We start from the raw sequence: 24,888 nt of genomic DNA, 5'->3' as shown, positions 1-24,888 counted from the left end.
AAGATCAAGTCTATCAGTTACTAGCGCCTGCATTGACCACTTGGGTGTAGGGTATATGCTGGATGTAGTCCAATATCTTTGGACTATCGAACGCCTTAGGAACATTCAAGTGGAGAGGTACTTTATTTGTCTTCCATTTACATCTTCCCACTCTCGGATATAGTCCACCGTTTCCTTCCCCTTTAACAAAATACCTGGGAACGTGGGACGTGTGATCAAGAGGTAAGGCGTGGGGTGCTTTGACATTTTGCTGCACCTTGATCCTAGCTCGATGATCGCCTGCAATAAGTCGCCCTGGGAAGACATGCGTATGAGTAACCCTGTGCCCTGCTGTCATCTAGAAATCTCTCGATGCAGTCTACTTTCTGACTCCTCCAATAGCGGATCTCTCTATATTGATTATAAGCTTGACTCCTTGGACGGTATTGGAAGACTTTGATGGGACATTCTTTTCTATTCTCTACACCGCTGCGCTGACTTTTCTTCTACTCCATCTACTCAGACATGCTGCACCAAAGTACCGCGATAGCCTGCGGTCCCTGATTGTGACTTTGAACAAAGATCCACCTAAAAAAGAAAGGAAAAAACACAGTGGGAAAAAAAAAAAGAAAGGAAAAAAAATCCAAAGAAGCAATTGTCCCGTGGGCCCATTCACTTCTTTGCCCGACACCCCGATGCAATCACTCGTGCTTCACCCTCCGAGCCTCACTATCTCCCAGTTTGGACAGCCCCGATTCAACCAGGGCCCAGAGCGGCTACCGTTGAATCGATCTTGGTCCCCCAATGCTCGAGGGTGTAGCCCCCGGGCTGCTATACCCCATCAATCTATGTCTGGATCCCCTCCAGCAAAACCCTCGGAGCCGTCCGCAGAGATCAAGCCTCGGGGATATCCTTCCTCACCCGTCACGGCTGAGCGGTCTGTATCTGCATTAGAGTTATCGCAAGTGCCAGTGAATGAGCCACTACCACGGTTGGGATATAACGAACAGGGACCGGTATATACTGGATCTCCACGACCAGGAGCACCGCCATGTCCACCCCAAACCCTGGACCCAACGCATCCCACAGGTCGCTCATTGGCACAGAAATCAACCCGACGCACGAAAGCCCATGTGGCATCGGCTTGTGTCAATTGCAAGAAAAAGCACCTTGGATGTGACCCGGCTCGTCCGTGTCGAAGATGTGTACTTGCTGGAAAAGCCGTGAGTGCTGGAAGAAATCCCCGTGAACCGTGGAATCGCAACTAACAAGTAGGGGGGGGGAAGTCAACATGTGTGGACGTCACGCACAAAAAGCGAGGACGACCCCCATTGAAAGCAGAGGATTCATCTCTCAGGTCCTATACCACACATTTGGATAACCCGACTATCCCAGCGGAGGCCCAACCAACCATGCCCCCACGGCGGACCACTATGCATCGGGCTACGTCTTCACGAGAATTACGGCCCATGACGGATCTACAGGGATTGGCAGATGCAAACTCGGCAGCAGTACGGACACCACACCGGTGGTCTGCTTCGGTATTTCCTCTAACGCGGCCAATGGACCCCTCCCCAACGGTCCCGGGAGGTATGATTCGACGCCCATTCTCTTCATCTGGACCGCCATCCCATTCAGTACCGACGCATTCACATGTACCTTCACCATATATGCCCATGACAAGCGGGTTCAATCCAGCCCTAAAAGTCCACAGTATGTCTGGTGGCATAGAGCGGCGATTTCCAACGTACGGCATCCCAGCATTACCACCACCAACATCACCTCCCCAACACCAACCGCCGCCAGTTAATATACCATTTCTGCCGTATACCGAGACGCCTGGGAATCCTATCCGTCCAACAAATGATCCACGAGTATCGCTATCACCTCGGGACCCATACAACATCGAATCACCAGTCCGGCTCCCTCCAATCCATCAGGCCACAGCCGGGCCACCGCCCCCTTCCCACCATGTCCATCGCCTCAGCGACCCGTACCCAATGAATTGGACTCTCCCAGGCCGAGAAGAAGCCCTTCACGACCCTCGCACTGTTCCTCTCCACAGATCTGCAGGCCCAGTCTTCAATTACTCCATGCCCCACCAACGCTCCTCATCCATAACAAGCGCAACTATGGACCCCATACCCCGCCACCTTGGGCCGGTGGAATTACCATCCCCGATTCAGATAACATCGGGCAGCTCGCCTTCCATGACAAGGACTGAACCACCCAGCACCGAGGCCGAGGGTCATGATAGCAGACCTATCAAACGACGCAAGATGGCTTTGGATGATATGGTCAACGGCTGATTCCAGCACTACCGCTCTCAACCCAATCTGCAACCTGATACTGATACCAATCGGAGGCTGGAGTTCCTCCTTGTACTGTATAATCATACTCTTGAATCCCCTGTAGCAGGGTCTACGGGGAGTAATCATCGCGCTGTTTGGGATTCTCTATCGAGAAAATGATTCGGACAGATTTGGTCTCGTTTCATCGGCTCAATCTCATTTCCCATAACTCGTTTTGTTTTCCTTTGTTTGTTCCTTTCTTTTTTTCGAAATTGCAGGACATCAAAAAGTATATGTTCTCATTTCCCGGTGTTTTCATTTCCTTTTTCCCTATGTTTATTTGCCAGGATATCCCATCCGCATTGTTTCCTGTTTTTTTTTTTTTTTTTTTTTGGGCTTTTGCATTTATCATATCCCACCTCAGGACAGCTTTCGGGTTTGCTTGTCTCTACTCTGCTGGACAAAATGGAAGGTGGCTGGTTGAGGGTCTCTTTTGTCATCTCCTTTGTCATTGTTTATTTTGCATCTTCTCATTTGTCTGTCTTCGATTCCCCTTCTCGCGAGTACCCCCTATAGTTGATGCGCGATTTTTTGTCCCTAAGACACATGGCACGGCGTTTTCGCGGCGAACATGGGGGTCGTCTTGCATTGGTTTTTGTTCTTTTTTTTTTTTTTTTGCTCTTTGAGGTATGAAATGTCATTGTCAAGCAGTTGGCTATTTATCTTGATGTGTCTGCTGTACTTTCAAACCTGTACATCTATGGTATCTATATAGTTACCCATAGAGCCACATCTATGTCATTCGGACTTTATCCCCATGTAGAAACTCCTCGCACATACATTAATTAGTAATCTTAACAAGGAAGTAAAATAAAAATATAAAAAAATGCACTAAGAGGGAATCGAACCCCCGGCACAACATAACTTGCTAGTCAGATGACTAACTGGAAGTGTTATATGTTACCACTACACCATTAGTGCTTGTTATGGTAGTTAGACATATGTTCTGATTTATAGCCGACAATTAATAGCATTCAAAAGCAGTACTCTAGTTCGAGATAGTTGGAGATTATACTTGTTAAGGGTCTAAAAGAATTCGCTATTGTGAATATATAAATTTTGGCACGTGCGACCGTAATAGACCCATCGCAATGGTAGTATTTATGGCAAAGTGTGGTCGGAAACATCTATTCATGTGTCATTCTTAGACACCGAGAGTTGATAATATATATCCATAAACATTTTACCCTATTGTGCCAACCCTTCTGCTGAAACAAGAGCTGTAAACTGAAGCATGGCAACAAAAGGGGAAGATGAGTTACCACGCAAACTTGCCTGAGACAAAGATTTCCCTTTGTCTTCCCTAGATATAAAAACCTTACTTTTATCTTCTTCCAAAGATCGTTTCATTTCGTCCTATGCTTCCATAGCCAATGGTCGAGTCAGTAACTGCCCAATGAGGCAAATAAAACAAGTACATACTGTGAAAATGACATCGACAGCATCTTGGTTTAAACACAACCCCCCTTTAGTTTCAAGTCCGGAGCCCAATGGCTTTGACTGCTCGGGTTTGAAGCTCTGTAACGTTATCTGTCACGGAGCTGTTGTTCTTCATCCCAGACCCATCGTCCCCTGGTGTACCGAAATAAATGTTCATGTCCAGGGTGCGATGCGGTGTTTGTCGCGCAGAAGGTATTTATGCGGATGGCGCAGCCTGATAGTTGAAAGAGGAGACACGTTGGAAATTTATCAGTACCCTGCAATAATTACACGGTCGGATAGTCGAAAGAAGATGACGCGCGGTAGTTTAGAATCGTTTCAACCAACCTTTGGAAGCAACCAAGCCACCCAGTACACCTGCAAGTACCGGATAGACAGCGGAACATTGTTGTCATACATGCCTAGAGAAAGCATTCGATTTATTCTATTGTTCAAGACTTGCTAATATATCAGTGTGTTGGTGTTCTGAAGTTTACGAAAACCAAACCTGACGACTGTATCAATTATTGCAGAGAAAGGAATAGACTAGAGATGAAATATGCAAGCCTTCCATGGTCTTTAAGAAACTGGTAAGAAAGCGATTTCTCAGATCTATCTCGAGATAGATTTCTTCGGCCACTTGCGGGCACAGTCGATTGCCGATCAAGCGATCGGTTGTGGAGCCCCGGCTGAGATCAACCTGCAGTGATGCATCTGATACTAAATCTTCTGGGATGCTTGATGCTAGAATATAAACATCAGCTAATCATCTCCCAGGTTGCCTTGATATTCATTACAGCATGTGCAAGAGCTCATATCATTTCCTCTACAGCTCTCCCGTCATGAAGTGGATAAGATGAATACGTGGGTCTATCTATGGAACCCTCTGTATATCATTTCCTAAACCCGTGTGATCAGCTCCCCTGTTTTACGCTGAATTGTCCCTCTTCAGATCCCCCCCTCTTCAGATTCCTGTTTTCATCTGGAAATATACCTACTTTCTCTCCATCAATATCCACACAACGGCTCTTATATACCTCAAGTTACACCATACAAGATGTTCAACCGATTCAAAGACAAGCTTCGCCGCAGGCACAAGAAGAATGGACAAGAGGTGAGATATACAGGTACACTGGCATCCACACAGTATTCTGAAAATCGAGAGATGCCACCATATAAGCTACCTTTTTCTTTGGCAAAGCTGATACTCTCAATGTTTGACCAAGTCCACACCATCGAAGCCAGAGCAAACAAACAACGTAAAAGTTCCACCCGTGGCAGCTCCTTCCGCACAGCCAGCTGCTGCCGCCAAGCTGCCACCGGTGGAGGGAACCCCGTGGGCTGAGCCATCGGCCGACGAAAACCCAGCCAAGAAGCCAGAGGCTCCAAAGGATTTGTGGGTGGAAGCCCTCACCTCCCTCTCTAAATCCAAACAGGAAACGCTCAAGAATATGGGATTCAACCAGTCCAGTGTACAATCTGGAACCGTCGAGTCTAGCATTGACGACCTGGTCGACGTGGTCAACCAGAGGCAGGAAGAGTGCGAGAAGAAATTCTGGAAAGTCACAGTCGGCGATGAAGAAATTGTGCTAAGGAATTATACAAACAAGATTGTGAACTGGCTAGAAAAGACTGGAGATATTGCTGTTCAATTTGCTCCACCTCAAGCAGCTATCCCCTGGGCTATCATCAAATCTGTCATGCAGGTAATTCCCCCACTTTCTTCCTGTTGTTTTTGATCTGGGCCCCTGTCCTTCTCGTCACTTCAATCTCTCTTATGTAATTTGCTAACCTATGGCATCAGATTCCAGTCATCGAAGGCGAGCAAATGGCTGCTTTGCTTGCCACCACGGAAAAGATCGTCCGCGTGATCAGTCGTGGCCAAGTTTATGAGTCGGTGTACCTCAGGAACAAACCCGTCACAGATAGCCTCTCAAAGAACCTCCAATCTGCATTGACCACGATCTATACTACGTCGTTGGATCTACTTGCTGAATCGGGAAGTCTGTTCTCCGAAAACACAGCCATGCGCACGCTTCAAGCACTCCTCAATCCGGACAAGGTCTCTGGCAGTATCTCGGCTATAAGTGAACAAGAGGATGATCTTCTGCGCGATGTCTCAGCGTGTGAAGTGCGACGCAGTGCGAACGCAGATAACAGCATGATTGAAATGCTGAATGCTTTCAATGCCCCGATGAAGCGGGTAGATGAGAACATTCAACACCTCCTTCAAAATATGGACGAAGAAAGGCGGATCGAGATGCTGGAATGGATCTCGCCCATTCCGTTTGGCAAAAATCATAATAACGTCAAAGAGAAGAGGACGCCCGGCACGGGTGAGTGGTTACTACAACACGAAGACTTTACCAACTGGGAGCAAACCGACTCGTCTATCTTCTGGCTCCAGGGCTCTCCTGGTACCGGAAAGACCTTTCTTACATCAACTGTCATCGACCGAATTCAGGACCAACTGAGTGACACACCTAAGAATGAAGGCTTCGCATTTTTCTACTGCGATAAGAACGAACCACGACGTGCACAGCCGCTATCGATCCTTCAAAGTATTGTCCGTCAGCTCTCAACTACTGCGAAGCATCCTGAATCTACACAGACGAAGCTTTGTGAATTATACAACAAATGTCGTAGTGCCGGGTCAGCCTTCAGCCTGGAGCAGTGCAAGGAGCAAATCCAGGTCTCGCTGGATATTTTTGAGAACACCACGATCGTGATTGATGCCATGGACGAATGCAATCCAGATTCCCGCGACGAGCTCACTGACGCCCTGAATTCATTCGTCTCTCAATCTAACAAACGGCAAGTAAAAATTTTCATTTCAAGCCGACCCGACCCCGACCTTAAGGTCCAATTGAAAAACGCCCCAAATGTCGGCATCAACGCAAGTGACAACAAAGGCGACATTCAAAAATATCTCAATGTTGAGTTAGATAAGCTTGCTAAGAAGAATCCTTTCATCGGACGCTTGAAATCGAAGATTCTCGATACCCTACTTGGGCGCTGTCAAGGAATGTTTCAATGGGCAGCTCTGCAAGCACACCAAATCCAGAAGTGCAAGACTGAGTCTAGTGTATGGAAACGGCTTGAAAACCTCCCGGATGGTATCCAAAAGGCATATGACGAGGCATGGAGTCAAATTGAAGAGCTGGAGGAACCTGATAAAATCCTGGCAAACCGTGCTATGCTGTGGACTATGGCTGCTGAACGACCGCTGTCCACATCCCAGATTATCTGCGCTGTTCGCGTGAACACGAAGGGGGAGCTATCTACACTGGCCGATGAAATTGATGAGCAAGGCTTGCTGTCACTCTGTAACAACCTTCTCACAATTGACTCTCAGCAAAAGGTGTGGCGGTTTGCACATCTATCGGTTCGCGAATACCTTGAAACCAAGTTGCAATGGACCCTTCCACGAGCCAATTTCCACGCTGCTAGTGCCTGTCTCTCATGGTTCATCACCATGTACGATAAAGACGACAGCGATGAAATTAATCTGTCAGATTGGAAGGGACAACCAAAGCCAGCTGACGTCCTTCATCTCATGCATCCATTCCATCTACATATGAGACATCACTGGGCAAAGTATGTTCAGGAGGCAGAGGATGATGAAGAGGCTACATTGTCCTCCCTTTTGAAAATCTTCCTTGGATCCCCCGAGGAAAGCAGCAAGCAATACCAGAAATGGTATGAAGTCATGGCGAACGATTTGGAAAACATTGTTTCAGTCACTGATCTTCAAGGCACGGATGTATACAACTTTTACCTTGCGGCGGGTGGATTTGATGAAGCAGAATTCGACACATGCGACTTCAACCAGGCACAACATCCGGAGTATGGCGAGTTTGAAAGCGAGTTAGGGCCATCAGATGCTGCTATTTATGCGATGTGTCATCTTTCGCTTGCTGCGATACTATCGGACTGGTGGCAGAACGCAGAATTAAATGTTTCGCGCGTAAATGAAAGAGGCCATAATCTCCTCACGCTTGCCGCTCGAGTTGGTTGTACACCAATTTGCAAAACACTCGTCGAAAAAGGTGCAAATTTGAACCAGCAGATTGAGGGCCGAGATTACGGTAGTGCCCTTCACGCAGCAGCTCACCGGGGCCACACTGAAACGGTGAGATATCTGCTTGAAGCAGGTGCAGACGTGAACATGACCGTGGAAAACGGCAAACATGGATCCGCTCTCATCGCAGCGCTTGCCTCCGAGAAAGTCGATACGGCTAAATTCCTGATCCAAAAGGCGGGTGCGGATGTCAACAAGACCCACACCCTCGAAGAGGAGGAAGAGGACGAAGATCTAGAGCCGGTCGTGGTTCTGACTCCAATTGCACTAGCAGCCAAAATTAAGGGCACGGAACTTCTCAAGATCCTGGTGGATGCTGGAGCCGACGTGAATGTGTCAGAACAGTCTGGAAATGCCTTTTCTGTAGCGATCAGATTCCACAATTTTGAGGGTGCTAAGTACCTGATTCAAAAGGCAAAAACAGAGGTAAACTTGCCCATCCTGGAGGCTAGCTTCTGCACTCTCCTAGAACGGGCATCAACCGACAGCAGAAATCTGGAAATTGTCAAATGTTTAGTTGAAGCAGGAGCCAAGGTGAATCCATCAGAATGCGGAGAGCATGGGACGCCTCTCGCAGCAGCAGCATATGGAACCAACAACGCAAATAAGGCAAGCTCAATTGAGACTGTGAAGTATCTTGTCAAGGCAGGGGCAGATATTCATAAAGGGGATGGGAAGAAAAGCCCTGTCTCTCTGGCAGTACTCGGCCAGGATATCGAGGTTCTCAAATACCTGGTTGATGTAGGCGCAGAGTTGAATGTGGCAGAGGAATTCGAGCAATCAATCAGATCCGGATTTCTCGAGGGTGTCAAGTACCTGATCCAGAAAGGTGCCGACGTCAACCAGCCATTTACCGAGGGAGACCATGGAGCTGTCCTCGAATATGCAGCAGCACGGGACAGAACTCTTGACATCACCAAAGAACTGGTGGGAGCAGGAGCAGATGTAAATTTGCTATCACAGAACGGAGTCTATGGTAGTCCTCTCGCAGCAGCTGTTGCATCATACCTAGGTGGTGATATCGACGCAGCCAAGTACCTGATCCAGAGTGGTGCTGATGTCAACTTGTCATTGCCACATGGAAAATATGGCAATGCTCTTACAGCAGCAATAGCACATGGCTGTGACGTCGAGGTTGTCGAGTATCTCATTGAGGCAGGAGCAGATGTGAATGCGTCATCACAGTACGGGGACTATGACAGTGCTCTTGCAGCAGCCGTGGTATCCAGGGACAGCACCGATGTTGTTAAGATCCTGGTGCGTGCGGGAGCAAATGTGAACTTACCACTCAAGCGTGGAGATTGTGGTAGTGCTCTCGCTGTTGCCGCGAACAAGGGAGATCTGGAGGTCGTTGAGTTCCTGGTCGAAGCAGGGGCCGATGTCAATATGCCACTCGAAAATGGAGATTACCGTAATGCGCTTGCAGCTGCGAAGGTGCAAGAGGAGAACGAAGAAGTGATAAAACTTCTTGAACGTGGGGAAACAATTTGATTGCCTTTTAATATGAATATATCTTTTTCCTCTTATAACTTTACTTTGAGAGAGAGAGCAAGGACAAACTCGTTTTCTATCTAGAAAAGACAAGGTATGCGGCACCACCTTGCAGCATTTCAAATCCGAGGGCAGCTCTAGAGTCTTGTAATGACTGCCGTAATATGGAGTTTATAGGAGAATCATGCTCTACAGGGCTGTCGGAGGTCCAAATTGAGATATTTGAAAACCCCAACAGGAGTACAGTACTTGTATCTCAATAACGTCCGGAATGGCAAAAACGTCAATGCATGGTAACTTTCCCAGCTTGTCCAGAATGGTGTTTATCGGTAAGATGGAGGTTGCAGCCGAGGACGTCGCCGCTAACTTGAACGGAGAGGTGCTTGTCAAGGGCAGCTGAAATTGCACGCAGATTCCACAACCTTGTGGCAACGAGGTAGGTTTGGTCTTGGGAACTGTTGACGCGATCACCTCATCAATAGTCTCCACAAACTGCGCGAACTTTTCCACATTGACACTGCGGTCATCTGACGGCTGACGGAGGAAAATAAGTCCCCCTAACTCAATATGAGGGGCGCCCTTCGCATACTTTATCTCTTGAGTAAGCGAAGCATTTGATGGCGTGAATAAAAATATGGCCTTATCTGTCAACTTTGACTGAGCTGGCAAAGGCCAAGGCGAAGACCAACGTAAATGGAAGGACATGGTTTCAGTGGACATGCTGAATTCAGTACCGGATATTGCAGCTGTGAAAAATCCTTTGGACTGAGCTACTGTCAGAAACACTGTATTTCCTGTCAATATCAACCACAGGGAAATATTGTAACGTCCCAACTCTTACCTAGACATCCGTCCTCCACTGGCATAACTGTAGCTGTGGGCTGGTTCGGACAAATGTTCAAAAAGTTCATTGCAGTCAATTGGTCGGCCAGAGGTCCGGAGCATAGCCGCCTCGCTGGGTGTGTATCCTTATCTCCCCAATAGTACACACTGTCACAGGCCTCGTGCATCTCAGACTCAACGCGCAGTGGACTTTGGCTTATGGTGCTTCTGAATGGAATGGAGTTCTTGAAGCCCTCTGCATGACTAGGTGGCACAAGTAGATAAATGTCCTTTCCCGCCTGAACCACATTGAGTCCTTCTGCAGTTAGCTGATTAGAGGATGTGCGTAGCGAGGCACTTCCCTCCGCGCCTGACAAAGTGCTACCGGACTCTCTATCTCGGTTGACAAACGGTGGACAGGGGAAGAACGGGGCGGAGTCCGGTCGAACGACAAATGCGCGCGTCATGCCGTGTTGACGGGAAACAGCAACTTCTTCGTCCGTTGAAAGCATGACATGGTAATATGGCTTGGTGACTTTCTCAGCTTCCTGGATTTCCATTCCAATAAGTGTCGCATTTCGAAAGCCTAGGATGGCTGTGTGGAAGTCTTTACGACCAAGCAGAGGTTCCTCAAACTCCAGCATCTGCCACCGACGAAGCTGTGTGCCATGTCGCTGAGATTCCCCGTAGAATCGGTCGCAAATGCGTAGAAAGTCAAGAGGATACGCCGTGGGACCTTCCGACTCTCGCTTTAGGAGGACCATAACCAGCTCACCCCCTGCAGCGCTGGCTAGACCAGATGAGACAAAGACCCAGCAATTCAGGTCTCGCGCCGGCACCCCCGAGGTTTTATTTTCCAGACGACCCAAGGTGGTGGAGTAGACGAGCACCTTGAGATGAAACCGTGATGTCTTCAACTCCACCGGCCATGGCAGCGAGCCTTTCGAGACGGCGTTTGCTGCTGAGCTTTCTGGATGTGAAACATTTGACTTTCTGGGCTGAGGGGCACTTTTAGAAGTGGAGGTTTTCTGATTAACACGGTCGTTTGTCGCACGATTTTTGTCCAGTCTTCCACGCAGTTTGTTAAGAGCATCCATGTTACAGTAAGAGCAATGACGATTTCACGTTTGAGGGGAGATTGTGTCAATTTAAAACCATCGTGCTAGCGCGAGCCGGCCTCAGCCCTTTTGCCAAGTTGGCTAAACCCGCGACTAGCAAATCATCTCGTGTCACGAGGCTGATCCCTCGTATTGAGCCATTCAACCCCTTGGCATCACACTGATTCTGCGAGGTCTTCTAGTTTCTCGAGCACCTCGGATATTAATCTAACGCCCCCAGTATCCCCGACTGAGTCTTGATTTAAACACCATTCAACAGTCTGGCGGTATCGTCGACCCATTAATATCTCCGTCTCACGAGCCATCCTTTTCAGTGTCTGACTAATGTCTATAGGGGTCATGTCCGCGTGGAGCTCATGTAGATTCTCCAAACTGGACCATATACCCACCTCCAATAAAATGACACCGAGGCTATAGATATCATGACACATACTGTGTCGTACATTCGTGGATGGATGCTGCAGGTCGGGATGTATATAAGCCCCTACCTCTAGTGGCATTTGCCTACGGCGGCCGGGATCGGTATCGCCATCACTTGTACGGGCGACCTCGAATCCTACCAAGGCGGGGGATCCAAGGGCCCATTTCATCGATCTCTGTCCATTATCTTGTTGCCCTTTCTGAGAAACAATTCCCAAAAGAAGGATATTCTGAGCCCGAATCGCCTTATGAACCCATCCCAGAGAGTGAATGAAGAATATGGCAGTCGCCAACTTTCGTGCAAATCCCAATCGTTGATTGAGGGTATACTTAAGCTTCATCCGCCGCCCACTTTGGTCTTTGGCACCCAGAAGCGCTTTGAAGGATATAAAGTCCCCATCGCGGTCGATGGGCAGCTGATATATTAGCCCGAAATGGGCCGAAGGAATCGAGTTATAGTAGAACCCTATACACCGCAGGAGGCCTGTCACTGTCGAGTCCAAATAATTGAGCGCCGCCGCAAATTCACCGAGCTCGGTCTTTTTTTCTTCCAGGGAAATTGTATCAAGATGTTCCATCTGCGGCCGGAATTCCAGTAGGGTAGTTCGCCCATCGAGAACACCCAGGGAGAAATGCGACCCTTGCGGATGGCTCATAGCCCGGACCTCCTCCGGTGTGACTAGAAGGGGACCCCAGACAGCCCTCTTTGCAGTAGCAGCTTGAGCTGTAAACCGCTCGATTCGAGTTCTGGTGGCGAGGTTGGGGGAAATAGTTTCTTGTGACTCCCCTAAAAGCATTACAGATCGCGCCCGTTCAGGCAGCGCAATTAACCGGAGGTCGAGCCTCCTGGTCCATTCATAAAGCTCCTTTTCAAGATCGTGCACTTCATTCCGCCGTAGAGCCCAAGTAAGCCTATTGAACTCTTTGGACCGGCGATTCTGCGCCTCAAGCTTGGTTTTGCACAATTCCACACGCTTCAACAGTGGACCAAGATAAGAAACACTGGCTTCCAGAAGCTGTTCATCCTCTCGGTTCAGACCCAGGCTGCTGATTCGCTGTTCTGCGAAGTAGTCATAGAAGTGCTGAAGAATGCGGGCATCGTATTTGAAGCGAGCGGCTAGCGACTGAGACTCCTTGTTGTAGGCGGCGGCGGATTCCAAAGTTTTCCAAATAATTTCGCAGCAGAGGGCAGCTGTATTAAATGTGTCCATCTGGGCAAGGTTGATAAATGCGCAAAGAATGAATGAGGGAAGGACTGATAGGAAGCAGAGACTTGAACGGAGAAATTGGGGGAAACCCCTATACCCCCGCACGTGCACCTCTAAGCCTCAATTAGGAAGATACGGAGCCACCCGGCCAAGAGTTTGCTCAACCTCCGATCCTTCACACTTCCCACCTCGCCCATAACCCCCAGAGATACACAGAGTCGCTGTGAACATTGAAGCAACGGAAAAATGGGATCTGAGGGATTTGAGCTGGTCGATTTAGAATCATTCGAGTCGGGGTCTGTCGACTCCAGCTACTCGTTTGTGGGACTGAGTTTAGGCACAGCGAGCGAAGAGTCTGACCATCCAGAAAGAAATGGGGCATCTGGCGGAATTAGCGTTGAGCAGTTCTTTGAACATTGCTTCGACTCCGGAGTCAGGGTGTATCCAGAAAGCAAGTTCACAAAGGGTCCGTTTCTCGGATCTGGTGCTACGATGGCCGTGTATGAAGGCACCTGGAAAGAGACGGGAAGTCCAGTAGCCCTAAAGTAAGTTATATGGCGATAGGTATCATTTTCAGGTAGCTCACAAGTTGCGCAAAATCTAGATACTTCAAAAATGCACTGTCGGTCAGTGGGAACATCGCTCAGTCCTCCACAAATGAGCATCGCCGCTTGTTAGAGGCCGGTATGCTCGAGCTGCGGGTCTTGTCAGATACTCGTGCGAGAAGCCATGAAAATATTGTCACTCTTCAGGCTGTGTCGTGGACTCTGCACGACGGTTTAATCTACCCGATTCTCATCACAGAGTTGGCATGCAAAGAGCATCCGACTTTGGCAAGCCTAATCAAAGACATCTCGCTTCCTTTGGATGCTCGGTACGAATTAATTCGAGATGTGGTGGAGGGACTACTACTCATCCACGACCGGAAAGTGGTGTATGGGGACATGAAGCCAGAAAACATTCTCATATTTTTATCACAATCATCTACATCACGTTTGACGGCAAAGCTGTCCGACTTCGGATTCTGTCAGGCGACCAGTACTTCTCGGCTCGAGGCTGGGGGAACACTGTATTGGAATGCCCCCGAATGCTTGCACGAAGCTCCAACAGACCTGAAGGAACATGCATACACGACCAGTCGAGATATATACACACTGGGATTGTTGATTGCTTATATACTAACGGGGGAAAGACCATTTGGAGCACTCGGCAACGAAGGAATTACGGAAATGAAATTGAAAAACCAAGTATCCAAGTTGGTATCCTCAAAGATCGGGAACATCATGGATGCTCCAAATTCAGGGACAAATCTGTTGCCCCAGAAGCTACTAGAGATTGTCTCACTAACAGCCGTGGTAAACCCAAGAGATAGACCGTCGTTGCGGGGAATTCTCGAGGCATTACTGTAAGTGTGCAGCATTCCCAGTTTTCCAACCAACTTTCTTATTCCGAACAGCCCGCACACCCAGAGGAGGGAACCACTCCCAGAAGTGCGCCATAAATGGCGTGTCGAAGGATCCATTCTCGCAACCCGGTTTTCCAGATTAGCATCTGGTATAGGGAGTTGGAGCGCCGAGCCACAGCTCGATACATCGACCCCACCAGAACTGCGACAGCAACTTTATGAGCATGTGTTGAATGTGGCCAGCCATGGGGGCCCAGTGGACCAAGTCAAAGCGATGGACCGCCTAGGAATGTTTTTTCTCAATGCCTTTGGAACACCTAAGAGTATCCAGAATGCTTTCATGTGGTTTTGCCGAGCTGCCGATAATGGGTCTGTTAGAGGGATGGAGATGATGTTTCGACTAGAGAAAGCAACGAAGGATACCCCCATGCCCCTGGTCGCAAGCATAACGACGGAAACCCGGGCACAATGGACAATGACATGTTTACTGGGATCCCTCACGTCCTCTTATAATCCTCGACTATGTCCAGAGTCTGTGGATATCAACGATATCAACTCGCGCGTGAACCAAGTGCTGAAATCCATAACCCCAACTGTGCTCTTGGACGCACTGCAAGACGACATCGAGGCAAATATTATAATGTTGCAACTCCAGAACGACAAGAATTCAATAGTTGCGGAAAAGACGCTACAACAGATCGAAAAGCTCTCGCAGGGCTCCTATCACCTCCAGTGCATACTGGATGCAGTTTGTGACGACGACGAAGAGACCTTGGATCGTATACTCCAGCGAAAGGAACCTCTCCCGCCAGGCTTCCTTAACCTTTTAGTGACCCTGTCGGCAGATAGAAATCGCAGAAGTGCTCTTAGGAGTCTTATTTTGAAACATGGAGCAGACCCCGACACCATCGATACACATAGTGGACGAGAGACCACCAGTCTAGTAGACGCAGTCTTGCGCGATGACTATGGCATGACAGTGATCTTGATGAACTGTGGTGCAGATACGAGCTGCCTGATGGGTCGTCGGATAATGGAATTCGTCATTCAAAGGGGTACTCCAATTATGATGCGGCTTTTCCTGACACACTGGCTCTCTATCGAGATCAAGTCTGACAATGGCAATCTCCAAGATACCTCTAGTATTTGTCACCAATTTCTAGATGGAATCTACCCTTCAGCGACCGTGATGTACAATCAGACAGGAGTTCCTCCCGACTCTAACCAATTACCACCTCTGTTCCACGCCGTTGCCTTTAACCTCCTTAACCAGCTACAGGTGCTTCTGATAAACGGAGCAGACCCTAATATTCGCTTCAATGGAATCTCTCCCATTCACGTTGCTGTCAGGATGTTACGCCCCACAGCCTTACTTCTTTTGTTGGAGTTTGGAGCCAATCCAAATTCACGCAACTCGCGAGAGGGTTATACAACGCCTTTGCACGCCCTTTCGCAAGATTTCATGTGCGTTCCACCGAGGATTTTCGAAAGAACGAACCAAAGCGTCGATTTCCTTGGTAGACGATGGCAAACGGACAAACACGGCCAGGGAGAGCTGATGCAACGGAGATCTGTGATAACCCATCTGCTCTTGAAGTACGGTGCAGATCCAGCAGCTTGTTGCATTGATGGATTCACCCCATTAATGACGTCTATGATCAGTCCTGTTCCTGATTCTGACTCGGTTTTCGCGTTGCTCGTCCAGGGCGGTATAACCCTTACTGATCGTACAACACGCGGCGAGACGATTTTGCATATTGCTGCGCGAATCAAAGATGTTTCTTGGCTTCAAAGGATTGTATCTATTGCTGGTCCGCAGCTAATCAACTGCCGGGACAATCTGCTCTCGACTCCATTATTCCTTGCAGCGCAGGATGGAGATTCCCCGGGGGCGCTCGAAATTCTCCTTTCCAATGGCGCTGACGTCAGTCTTCGGGGGATGCTGAATCTCTCCAGTCTTGACATTGCGGTCTTGGAGGGAAACGGGGGTAGTGTCGATGTCCTGTTGGACCACATCACAAAGCTTCCAACCGGCGAGCGGCGCCGGCTACTCACCGCACGAGATACCTGGGGAAGGACTTCTATTCACATATGTCTAGCCTCGAATGACTTTGAACTAGCATGCAATTACATCCGCCGAATTCTCAGGCTTGAGCGGTATTTCTCCTATCATTTACTCACGTCCCATGATTACTTTGAAGCTACCCCCATCGATTACGCTTGCAAAGTTGGAAATGAAGCAGCCTTAAGGGTGATTGCACAAAACATTGTTCCAAAAAGCCTTGGTCCTGTTCGCGTTGAAATACTGCCTCCATGGCGGAACCATGAATGCAAACCAGACGAGGATCCGGTGTTATCTTCGTTTAAAGTTTATCAATCATTGCAAAAGGTCTTGAACGAACCAAGTCACAAAGACATTGCCAGATGTTATGATGCATCTGAATTCAGTCTGCCAGACAAGGAATTGTCAGCCGTGGAAGAGGAATGGGAAAGTTTTCTCAGAGACTGGCAAAGAGAGGACGGAGGCCAAAGCAAAAGAGTTCTCCTGTGTATGAACTATCTCGGAACAGTAACTGAGCGACATGGGCGGTTAAAGAAAGCCCAAGGCCTTTATTATAAAGGATGGACCCTTGCGCGACCCCTATTGGGTGACCAGAGCGTTGTCACTCAAGATTTTGCATGCAAATTTCTTCGTGTCTCCCAGGATAGGGGAGTTCACGAAACTGTCAGCGCAGATATCGCAAAGTGGCATAAGCTTCACGGACACAATACACTCAAACCAAGTTATTTCGAGTTCTGCCTTAACCCAGAAGAGGTGGAAGAAATAGCTTCGAAGTTCAAGGCTCACGACATCCAGGATAAGGCGTCACGACAATGTGATCGATTGAAATGTGGCAAGAGAGCCAATTTTGCTTGCCCAGGTAGGTACATGACAGCTATCACGGTCTGCTCGGTACTGCATATTATTGAACTCACAATTTCTAGGTTGCAGCTATGTACACTATTGCTCCGAGGCATGCCGTGTCGCGGACATGACTGACCAAAATGTTCAACACCACTTAGCCTGCATTCGCGCGGAACCTATATCATCTTCTCTGGCACTTAAATTCATTCCACACAGCCCTGTGCAAAGTGGGAACCGTTCCCTTGCGCAGAATCTTTGGAATAGGTTCCGGAAACTGAGGCCTCGAGCACCGGAAACTTTACCCCCATTGAGAAACTTCTTTACAATTGCGCTGGGCGACGAAGAGGAGCTTACAACACCGGTTTACGCCCCATTAGAACAGAATCTCCTCATCTATTGGAGAGAATCGGCACACGAGGTTCGGTACTCTATGCACCAAAATAGTCACTGGTTTCCTTGCACATTTGGAAGAATGTTTACCTCATATGCAGCTGGGTCTCTGTGCATACGACCTGTCAGTGGTAAGCATCGGCCCTCGGACAAATTATACAGGAGTTTGAGGTTGGGATGGGGGCTTGTAGTGGACTATAACCTCATCGAAACTGATCCAACTTACTCGGGCTAAGGACAAACGAGTAAACAGAGCCTTCGTGTACAAAACTCAAAAATTCATACAATAGGGCGAGTCTAGGGTGTCTGGGCAATATATAAGTTGGAACAGAGTGAGAATAGAGTGTGAAATGATCATCGATAATTGCATCAGCTTTCGCGGCTGAAGTCACTGAATTGGAAACTTCTTGTTCCAGCTGCAATTGTCCCTTTTTCTACTGAATCATTGAGTGTAAGGGTAAGTCTGATCTGATATGGATTGTGTAGGGTTATTCGTTAGAGCTGATTTTGGTACAAATCGGCGTGATGCTTCGCATATAGAAGTGTTTTATTTTATTTTTAACAGCCTGGGTAATCTCCAACTGTACTATGGCATGGTAAATGGTTAAATTGAGTATAAATCCACGAAATGTGGGTATGCTAGCTCACTTGCGTAAGACTGCTCCAACCTCAAGTTCTACTGTACATGACTTTTAGCATGGACAAAGTAGATTATAGACTTCTAACCCATATGCAACTTTGGACCAAAGCTAACGCATTTTGTGGGATTAATGTGTCTTTGTCAAGACAAGCGCTAAACCAGAACGGTCGAACTCCATAGAGTAGATAAGTGGCCCCTAAACTAGGCGACCTTTTAATACCGCTATATAAGAGTAAATATAGATAAGTGATAACTACTCTCCAACTCTTAGATACTATAACATATCTGCATTTTTAAATAAAAAAATTGTAGTATAATTGTGCATGCACCTGTTGTGGTGGGGAATTGGTGCTTCGGGCATCAACCCCTCATATCCAGGCATTAGACCCTCCGCTATGTTCGCAAATGAGTGAGGCTTTGGGTCCAAGTATATAAGGAAAAGGGGATTACAGCTACAGCCGCAGCCTACTTTGTACAAATCAGGGCTGTGTGCAGATGCCAAGAGACTAACTGCACCAGATGGGAGTTCGTGGCCCAATGGTGTTCTAGTCTAGCTCGGCTGAGGTTATCCCCCGAGTATTCTGCTTCATCTAATTAAAAAACCCCCCATTAAAGCACTATTCTCCTAGAAAACACCAAAATATGCTGCCATGAGTGAAATTAGTTGCCAATCATGCCCAAGCCTGGTAGTGTCACAGTGGAAACAAGGTTGGGTTTCTTATTTAAGCTCGGAAGATCAAGCTGACTGATGCCTTAGGGGGAACTTGGCGAACGAGTCAAGCTTATCCTAGAGATCTCCAGGGCCCAAATCATATTTCCAGCCTCTTAGCCACTTTTGAGGGAAGTCAAATATGTGTCATGTTAGTCGAGTCACAGTTCCGTATACTCTACACTCCTAATGCCAACAGATTCGCAAGCGCAAACAATATTCGTACATGCCAGCGATGCCGTAATGCTTTTATACAAGCATTTCAGATGCCCGAGAGATGGTGGTCTGATTCCTTCAAGAAGTCCAATGGATATTTTGGTTGTGAAACGACCCGCCAAGAGATTGTTACAGGCTTCAGTAAGCAACATCTACCCGAACAGTATGGTTCTCTAACAATTATATTATAGATACATGGGCATACTTTGAGACGAAATACACCCGAAGCAATGTCCATTACGAGTGGACCAAGCTAAACATCTTCACTAGATGGCTTTCTTCCACTAAACAAACATTCCTGCTTCTTTTCGATCCGACACTGCCCCTCCGGGAATCAATACTCCAGTCGTTGTCGAAAACAACTATTTCTCAGTTGAATGTTCCATTCTGGCCTTACCCGTATGTGCTAGAGGTATTAATTAGTCTTGAAGAACCCGCTGTTTGGGCTATCCGGGACCAAGTGAGGGAGATTGAAAAGGAGTTCAATCCAAGCAAAGCCCCACGACCTGCATACCGGAGACTGCACGACATCGCCAGACACGCTATACATGTTAGCGAGAACCTAGACGTCTCGGTACAGAATATAGAGACTATTCTGAAGCACTACGATTTCTACATCGTATCTCAAGGGAGCGATTCGTACTTTGGCGCAGACGAAGACATCCGCAATCAGATCGATTTTTTCCGAGGTTATACCGCCAATCTACGCTTCCGTTCAATCTCCAACGAGAAACGACTCCAGAACGAGATCCAGCTAGCGTTCAATACTGTCGCGCAGGCCAATGCGGGAACCTCGGTGGAAATAGGCCGTGCCGCACAGATTGACAATTCAACCATGAAGACGATCGCGTTTGTCACCTTGGCCTTTCTCCCGCCTACCTTCATCTCGTCTATCTTCAGTATGTCTTTCTTTCAATGTGGGCCGGACGATGGCTGGGGCATGTCAGACAAGTTTTGGCTTTATTGGGTGTTTGCCATCCCAACAACCATTGGTACAATTCTAGTTTGGCAATACTGGCATAAGATCCTCCCCGGTGTGCATCATCGCAAGCCAGTGGTGATTCCTATGTTCAAGGAGCATGCATAAGACTTCTCTTAAATGGCCAAAAGATTGTACTCCTTCGATCCATATATAGTTTCCACCACTGCCTACTAGTTTCTTGGGTAATATAAGCTGTTGACAATTGACACTGTATCGCAATATCTTTTTTTCCAGCCAATTTATTGACTTTCAGGGCCCTTGGCCTTGGCACCAGGGAAGCGAGATCCCCTATCCTTGACCTTCTTCTGCTTCTTTTCGACAACGGGAGGCGGGTAAGCCTTTGAGGTGATCTCCTGCCATTCTGCATCGGCTTGGTAAGCGGCCTGTATCGGTGCCATAAGATCGGCAAGACCGGCCGAGACAGCAGGTTTAAGAAGTTGCGGCGTTAACTATTTGCGTTAGTTGATGAGTCCTCGAATACGAAACGGACAAAGCATACAATATCGTTTTGGTAGTCTTCTTTAAGTTGCTTGATGTCAACGTAGATCAGTGGATCCTGATCTTTTCGCTCGACTTGGAACTCCTTTCGGCCCTTAAGAGCGGCTGCAGGCAGTAGAACATATTCAACTAGAGCAATAACTCCGTTGTCTTCGATGATTTTTGGGGCTGCTTCTGCCTTCCGGATCTTCTTCGAGATGCTTTCGGCTGGGTCTAGAAGATCAATCTTGCTATCTGTTTTATGTTAGTGTCGATAGTCAACCTCAGATCGAAGTAAGATTCACCTTCAATACTAGAACTCATTTTAGCACCCTTCAATCCACTAATCATGGGATTGATAAGATGTGCGCGCTAGACAGTATTTGTTAGCCTCTGAGAAACTTTTGTATAGATTAGTACCAGTCATACCTTCCGGTAACCTAATTTTGGTAGCCATTCAATGGCTGCCGTGAAGAGCTTTCTCTGGTCCATGCCTCCGAGCTGACAATCAACGTTCAGATGCTCTTCGTCTAGTACCTGGAGGATAGGGTACAGGAGACCACTCAGAGGAGCATTGCTAGTCTGCTTAACAATTTCTGCTCCAGCCCGTTTCGCATCGGTTTCCGAAACCAAGCTTGCCATACGGTACACATCCATGACATATTCGGGGCTTTTTTGGTAGGAGCTACCGAGGACGAACTCCAGCTTATCAGTTGAAACACCGACAGACTGAAGGATAGCCGTAATAATCTTGCTGTAGTATTTGGCACGATTCTCCACAAGTTCGAGGGGTGCCTTCAAGTTATCGAGGAAGCTGTGAATATCGGCCAGCAGAACGACGACATCGCAAGACGCGCGAAGTAATTGGGCGATTTTGAGTGCAGCAAGGAAGTATCCCACATGTGGTCTTCCTGTGGTAGCGGTTCCTGGAGAGGGAAAGAAACTTTAGCTCAATCAAGTCAAAGTAGTGCCACCCACATCTGGGACTCTTCGCAGTGACTCACCCCAGTAGATACGTGGGTTGCGGCCCTCTTTTAGGATGGTTTCAATCAATTCTGGGTTCAGAACCTCAGCGAGGTTGTCGCTGATGAGATCAAACCGCGCTTTTGCTGCTGCGTCCATTGTGGCATCCATTTTGAGCAAAGAAGACAAAATAAGGTGTGAAGAGAGGGAAGGGTGAGTGGGATAGATTTGTTCCAAAGGAGTCGGGTAGTATTGGCAGAAAACCTTGCCCCTCGTTTCCCGAAGGATGGATGCCAGGGGTCGAATGCCTGACAAATTGATGCCTGATTCTGGCCTGATTCTGGCCTGATTACTAAATTTCCCGATATTCCAAATTTGGAAAGGGAAATGCTTTATGTACATAAATATGAGGATATCCCACTTGAACAGTTCTTAGCCTTTTGAATATGTAGAGATCGTCCGGATGACTGGACGCCTGGTATTCTCAGAATCAAAAACCTGAGCATGATCCAATTGCTCAAACCACAGCAGCTCAAGTCCGTACCCGGTCCAGGGCCTGATTTTCCACACCTTTTTGTCAACTGTTTCTGATGAACCCATCAAGTACTGCCCCACTGTTTCGGTGTCCACAATCAAATCCTTACCACTTAAAACAACTGTCACATTTCTACCCTTTTGGATTTCTGTCTTCACCCCAAGGTCCTCCTTCCAAATGATGTTGTCAACCCACGAGAATCTTCTGGCCAACGTATGCGCAACTCCAATGTCTTTACTTCCGAAATACCATAGCTGGTATTCATTGGCTCGTGCTGGCTGGCGGGCTATGAAGTTATATGCCACGTCAGGCAGGTGGAGAAGGAATGAGACCGGATCGATGAAGACCGTAGGCCCGATGAGCGAAGCAAACTGATCGGACTTGAGAAGGTGTGCAGCGATTATGGAACCATAAGAATGAGAAACAAGCACGAACTTGCTCCATCCGTGATACCGTATGATCTCCTGGATCTCATAGAGCATCACTTCTTTGTCGAGAGCAGGACAAGTTATCCGAGAGCTCACCGGCATTATCTCAAGTGCGATTATGCCGACCTCACCATCGGTTGCATCCGTCTCTAGTTGCTTGTTCAGGTCTCGGAGGAAGCTTGTGTAAGGGTACAGGCCAATCCCGATACCATGTATGAAGAGTACGGGTAGTCGTTTCTTGGATGTATGCCGTCGATGCCAGTATGTAAGATGCCGCGCTGGTGATCGGTAGGTCGTGAGTATCGTAAGAGGGCGAAATGGAAAAACAGTAAAGAATCGCGAGAGCGAATTGCGATAGAAGTGGAATCCATTGTATAACATCTTGCAGTACGTTATTGTGTCAACCACAAAGACGCACTAAGCGAATTAGAATGTCAATTTGAAAGGGCTTTATCACAAATAGAGAGATAGAGATAACTAACACTATACCATAGCAGACTTCGATGCGAACCGCCTGCTTCGTTCAAAAGCCGTCCTAGGCCTTTCACATCCATCCTTCCCCGTGAAAACTTTCGTCCCATCAGCTTCTCAATTTCTGTTGTGTAGGCCTCGATTTCCTCCTCATCCTGCTGGTCTTGCTCCCGGGTATGTTCAGGTCCGAATAATGACCATCTGATAAAGTCTTTCACGTTATCGCGCTTTATACATTCAGCTTTTGAGACCATAAGCCACTGGCTGAGGTATTTCTCCAGATTTGGCACATTCTTATTGCAGTTTCTGAACAAATTCTCTCTGAACTCCGCAGGCAAAGATCTGTGGTAGATAGAAGAATGGCGGAGAGCGTATTTAAGTGGTATGTAGACAATTGTGAAGAATGCTGCCTCTGCAATGAGCCAAATGTGGACAACGTAGGGTATGTGTTCGAGATAAGTTGGCCGATGAGAGAGTTGGGCGACTATTAATTGAATGATGTATAAAGTACTGATTGGTGCGATATTGTGAAGAAAGAGGATGCAAATCCGAATAAAGAAATACTCAGCAGTGGATGTTCCAATCATGATAACCTAGATAATAGATAATAGACAGAGAAAAAAAAAAACAGATATCGAGAAAATTATATAAGTTTGAATTGTTGAAATGGCCCAACAAATTTTGATTAGATCTTTAAGATTGTTGAATTTAGCAAAAAGATATACTGACCTCGAGACAGGCGTGTATGACGTAATATAAGGTTGAGAATAGAGACACCAGACACCGCTTTTGTTTAAGATCCCAAAAAAAATATCAAACGCCTACAGGATAACAAGCTTCTTCCAAGAGGGTTTGATCAATTGATCCCTTATATAGAGCTTTAGGAACCTGTTAAAACATCGCAGATAGAAAGAATATTAGGGTTAAAGTGTCACGAGGTGAGGTCCCCACTTTTAAATATGGCTCTAGCTTATTTCTAATGTTAGTTTATCTATAACTAAATATCTCTGCTCGATCCATGATAAATGGTTAAAGATAGCCCGCGAACATCCCTTAGTTATTGATTTAATTTCTGTACGGCTTATGGAGGGCCTTATTCCCGAGTATTCACAGAATGATAGCGACCGTATTTTGAGGCTTATAGAATCTAGGAAAATCTTTCCTCCCCACCATCAGCAAAGGATCGATGCCCGATGTTAACTGGGTAAAAGAAGGTTGTGGCAGCAGATGTGGCAAGGGCGGCTTGGCATATCGTTGCACGGATGTTTGGCTCATGAGGGAGGCTGTAGCTTCGCAGGCGAACAATGTCCTTTGTATAGTGGTCGGCGGTGCAAACGAAACTGGTCAGGTTAGAGACACCTCCCCGGTATGAGGATCAACTTAAGTCCTGCATCCACGTGCAGTGCCATCTTTGGAACCGGTGTCATCGTAGAAAGGATCCTGCTCAGATGCACCACTGTCCTCGGTAACCTTTTGGATCGCCCTCTCCAACTTTTCCGAGTCGAACTTGGCTGTGATATCACCCTTGAAGTTGGTGGGGATTGAGCGTAGCTTCTTACCAAACACTGCTGCTGCGAGATGCGAGATCGCTATAAGCGGTAATACATGTATCGACATCTATCTCCAGTCGGCCGAGCATGATTGCGATAAGGCTTGCTAATAGTCGGCGTGTCAAATAAAAGATAGCAGGCACTTGGAGGTTTACTCACCCACCGGTGCTTGTGCCCCCAATAGCCCCACCTATCTCACCGCCACTGGATATTTATACCGCCTACCTAAAACGCGCAGTATAGAACACGCTAAAATAGTACGCGAATCTGCATTTTTGTCAAAAATCTAGGATTAATCTCTTTAAAACTACCCCTTTTTACTTCTTAT

General features: G+C 47.5%; 9 protein-coding genes across 9 annotated transcripts; 4 read left to right on the top strand and 5 right to left on the bottom strand.

Annotated features, from left to right (window-relative positions):
• Positions 1–674: 674 nt before the first annotated feature.
• sclB (uncharacterized protein) lies at positions 675–2,288 on the top strand (the record flags this gene model as incomplete). Its single annotated transcript, XM_057234456.1, has 2 exons — positions 675–1,206; positions 1,255–2,288. 2 exons carry the CDS (start codon positions 675–677, stop codon positions 2,286–2,288), a joined length of 1,566 nt encoding a protein of 521 aa, XP_057081740.1.
• A 2,518-nt stretch (positions 2,289–4,806) lies between these two features.
• Positions 4,807–9,321, top strand: N7447_010193 (uncharacterized protein; the record flags this gene model as incomplete). Its single annotated transcript, XM_057234455.1, has 3 exons — positions 4,807–4,863; positions 4,976–5,455; positions 5,554–9,321. 3 exons carry the CDS (start codon positions 4,807–4,809, stop codon positions 9,319–9,321), a joined length of 4,305 nt encoding a protein of 1,434 aa, XP_057081739.1.
• A 189-nt stretch (positions 9,322–9,510) lies between these two features.
• Positions 9,511–11,240, bottom strand: N7447_010192 (uncharacterized protein; the record flags this gene model as incomplete). The annotated part of the gene is made up of 2 exons (XM_057234454.1): positions 9,511–10,106; positions 10,163–11,240. 2 exons carry the CDS (start codon positions 11,238–11,240, stop codon positions 9,511–9,513), a joined length of 1,674 nt encoding a protein of 557 aa, XP_057081738.1.
• Positions 11,241–11,416: 176 nt separating this feature from the next.
• N7447_010191 (uncharacterized protein) lies at positions 11,417–12,892 on the bottom strand (the record flags this gene model as incomplete). The annotated part of the gene is made up of 1 exon (XM_057234453.1): positions 11,417–12,892. The coding sequence occupies one exon, from the start codon at positions 12,890–12,892 to the stop codon at positions 11,417–11,419; it is 1,476 nt and encodes a 491-aa protein (XP_057081737.1).
• A 243-nt stretch (positions 12,893–13,135) lies between these two features.
• On the top strand, positions 13,136–17,724 carry N7447_010190 (serine/threonine protein kinase; the record flags this gene model as incomplete). Its single annotated transcript, XM_057234452.1, has 5 exons — positions 13,136–13,434; positions 13,494–14,294; positions 14,346–17,215; positions 17,280–17,622; positions 17,691–17,724. The coding sequence occupies 5 exons, from the start codon at positions 13,136–13,138 to the stop codon at positions 17,722–17,724; spliced, it is 4,347 nt and encodes a 1,448-aa protein (XP_057081736.1).
• A 1,480-nt stretch (positions 17,725–19,204) lies between these two features.
• On the top strand, positions 19,205–20,241 carry N7447_010189 (uncharacterized protein; the record flags this gene model as incomplete). The annotated part of the gene is made up of 2 exons (XM_057234451.1): positions 19,205–19,295; positions 19,346–20,241. The coding sequence occupies 2 exons, from the start codon at positions 19,205–19,207 to the stop codon at positions 20,239–20,241; spliced, it is 987 nt and encodes a 328-aa protein (XP_057081735.1).
• A 134-nt stretch (positions 20,242–20,375) lies between these two features.
• On the bottom strand, positions 20,376–21,747 carry N7447_010188 (tyrosine--tRNA ligase TYS1; the record flags this gene model as incomplete). The annotated part of the gene is made up of 5 exons (XM_057234450.1): positions 20,376–20,585; positions 20,636–20,868; positions 20,919–20,985; positions 21,043–21,539; positions 21,618–21,747. The coding sequence occupies 5 exons, from the start codon at positions 21,745–21,747 to the stop codon at positions 20,376–20,378; spliced, it is 1,137 nt and encodes a 378-aa protein (XP_057081734.1).
• A 261-nt stretch (positions 21,748–22,008) lies between these two features.
• On the bottom strand, positions 22,009–23,597 carry N7447_010187 (uncharacterized protein; the record flags this gene model as incomplete). Its single annotated transcript, XM_057234449.1, has 2 exons — positions 22,009–22,956; positions 23,022–23,597. 2 exons carry the CDS (start codon positions 23,595–23,597, stop codon positions 22,009–22,011), a joined length of 1,524 nt encoding a protein of 507 aa, XP_057081733.1.
• A 793-nt stretch (positions 23,598–24,390) lies between these two features.
• Positions 24,391–24,649, bottom strand: N7447_010186 (protein kinase subdomain-containing protein; the record flags this gene model as incomplete). The annotated part of the gene is given in 2 exon segments (XM_057234448.1): positions 24,391–24,599; positions 24,616–24,649. 2 exon segments carry the CDS (start codon positions 24,647–24,649, stop codon positions 24,391–24,393), a joined length of 243 nt encoding a protein of 80 aa, XP_057081732.1.
• Positions 24,650–24,888: the final 239 nt, after the last annotated feature.

The sequence above is a fragment of the Penicillium robsamsonii genome (genome assembly GCF_028829455.1).
Source record: "Penicillium robsamsonii strain IBT 29466 chromosome Unknown utg000006l_segment0_segment0, whole genome shotgun sequence".
Classification (NCBI taxonomy): domain Eukaryota; kingdom Fungi; phylum Ascomycota; class Eurotiomycetes; order Eurotiales; family Aspergillaceae; genus Penicillium; species Penicillium robsamsonii.
This window is presented reverse-complemented; position numbering and strand designations above follow the sequence as displayed.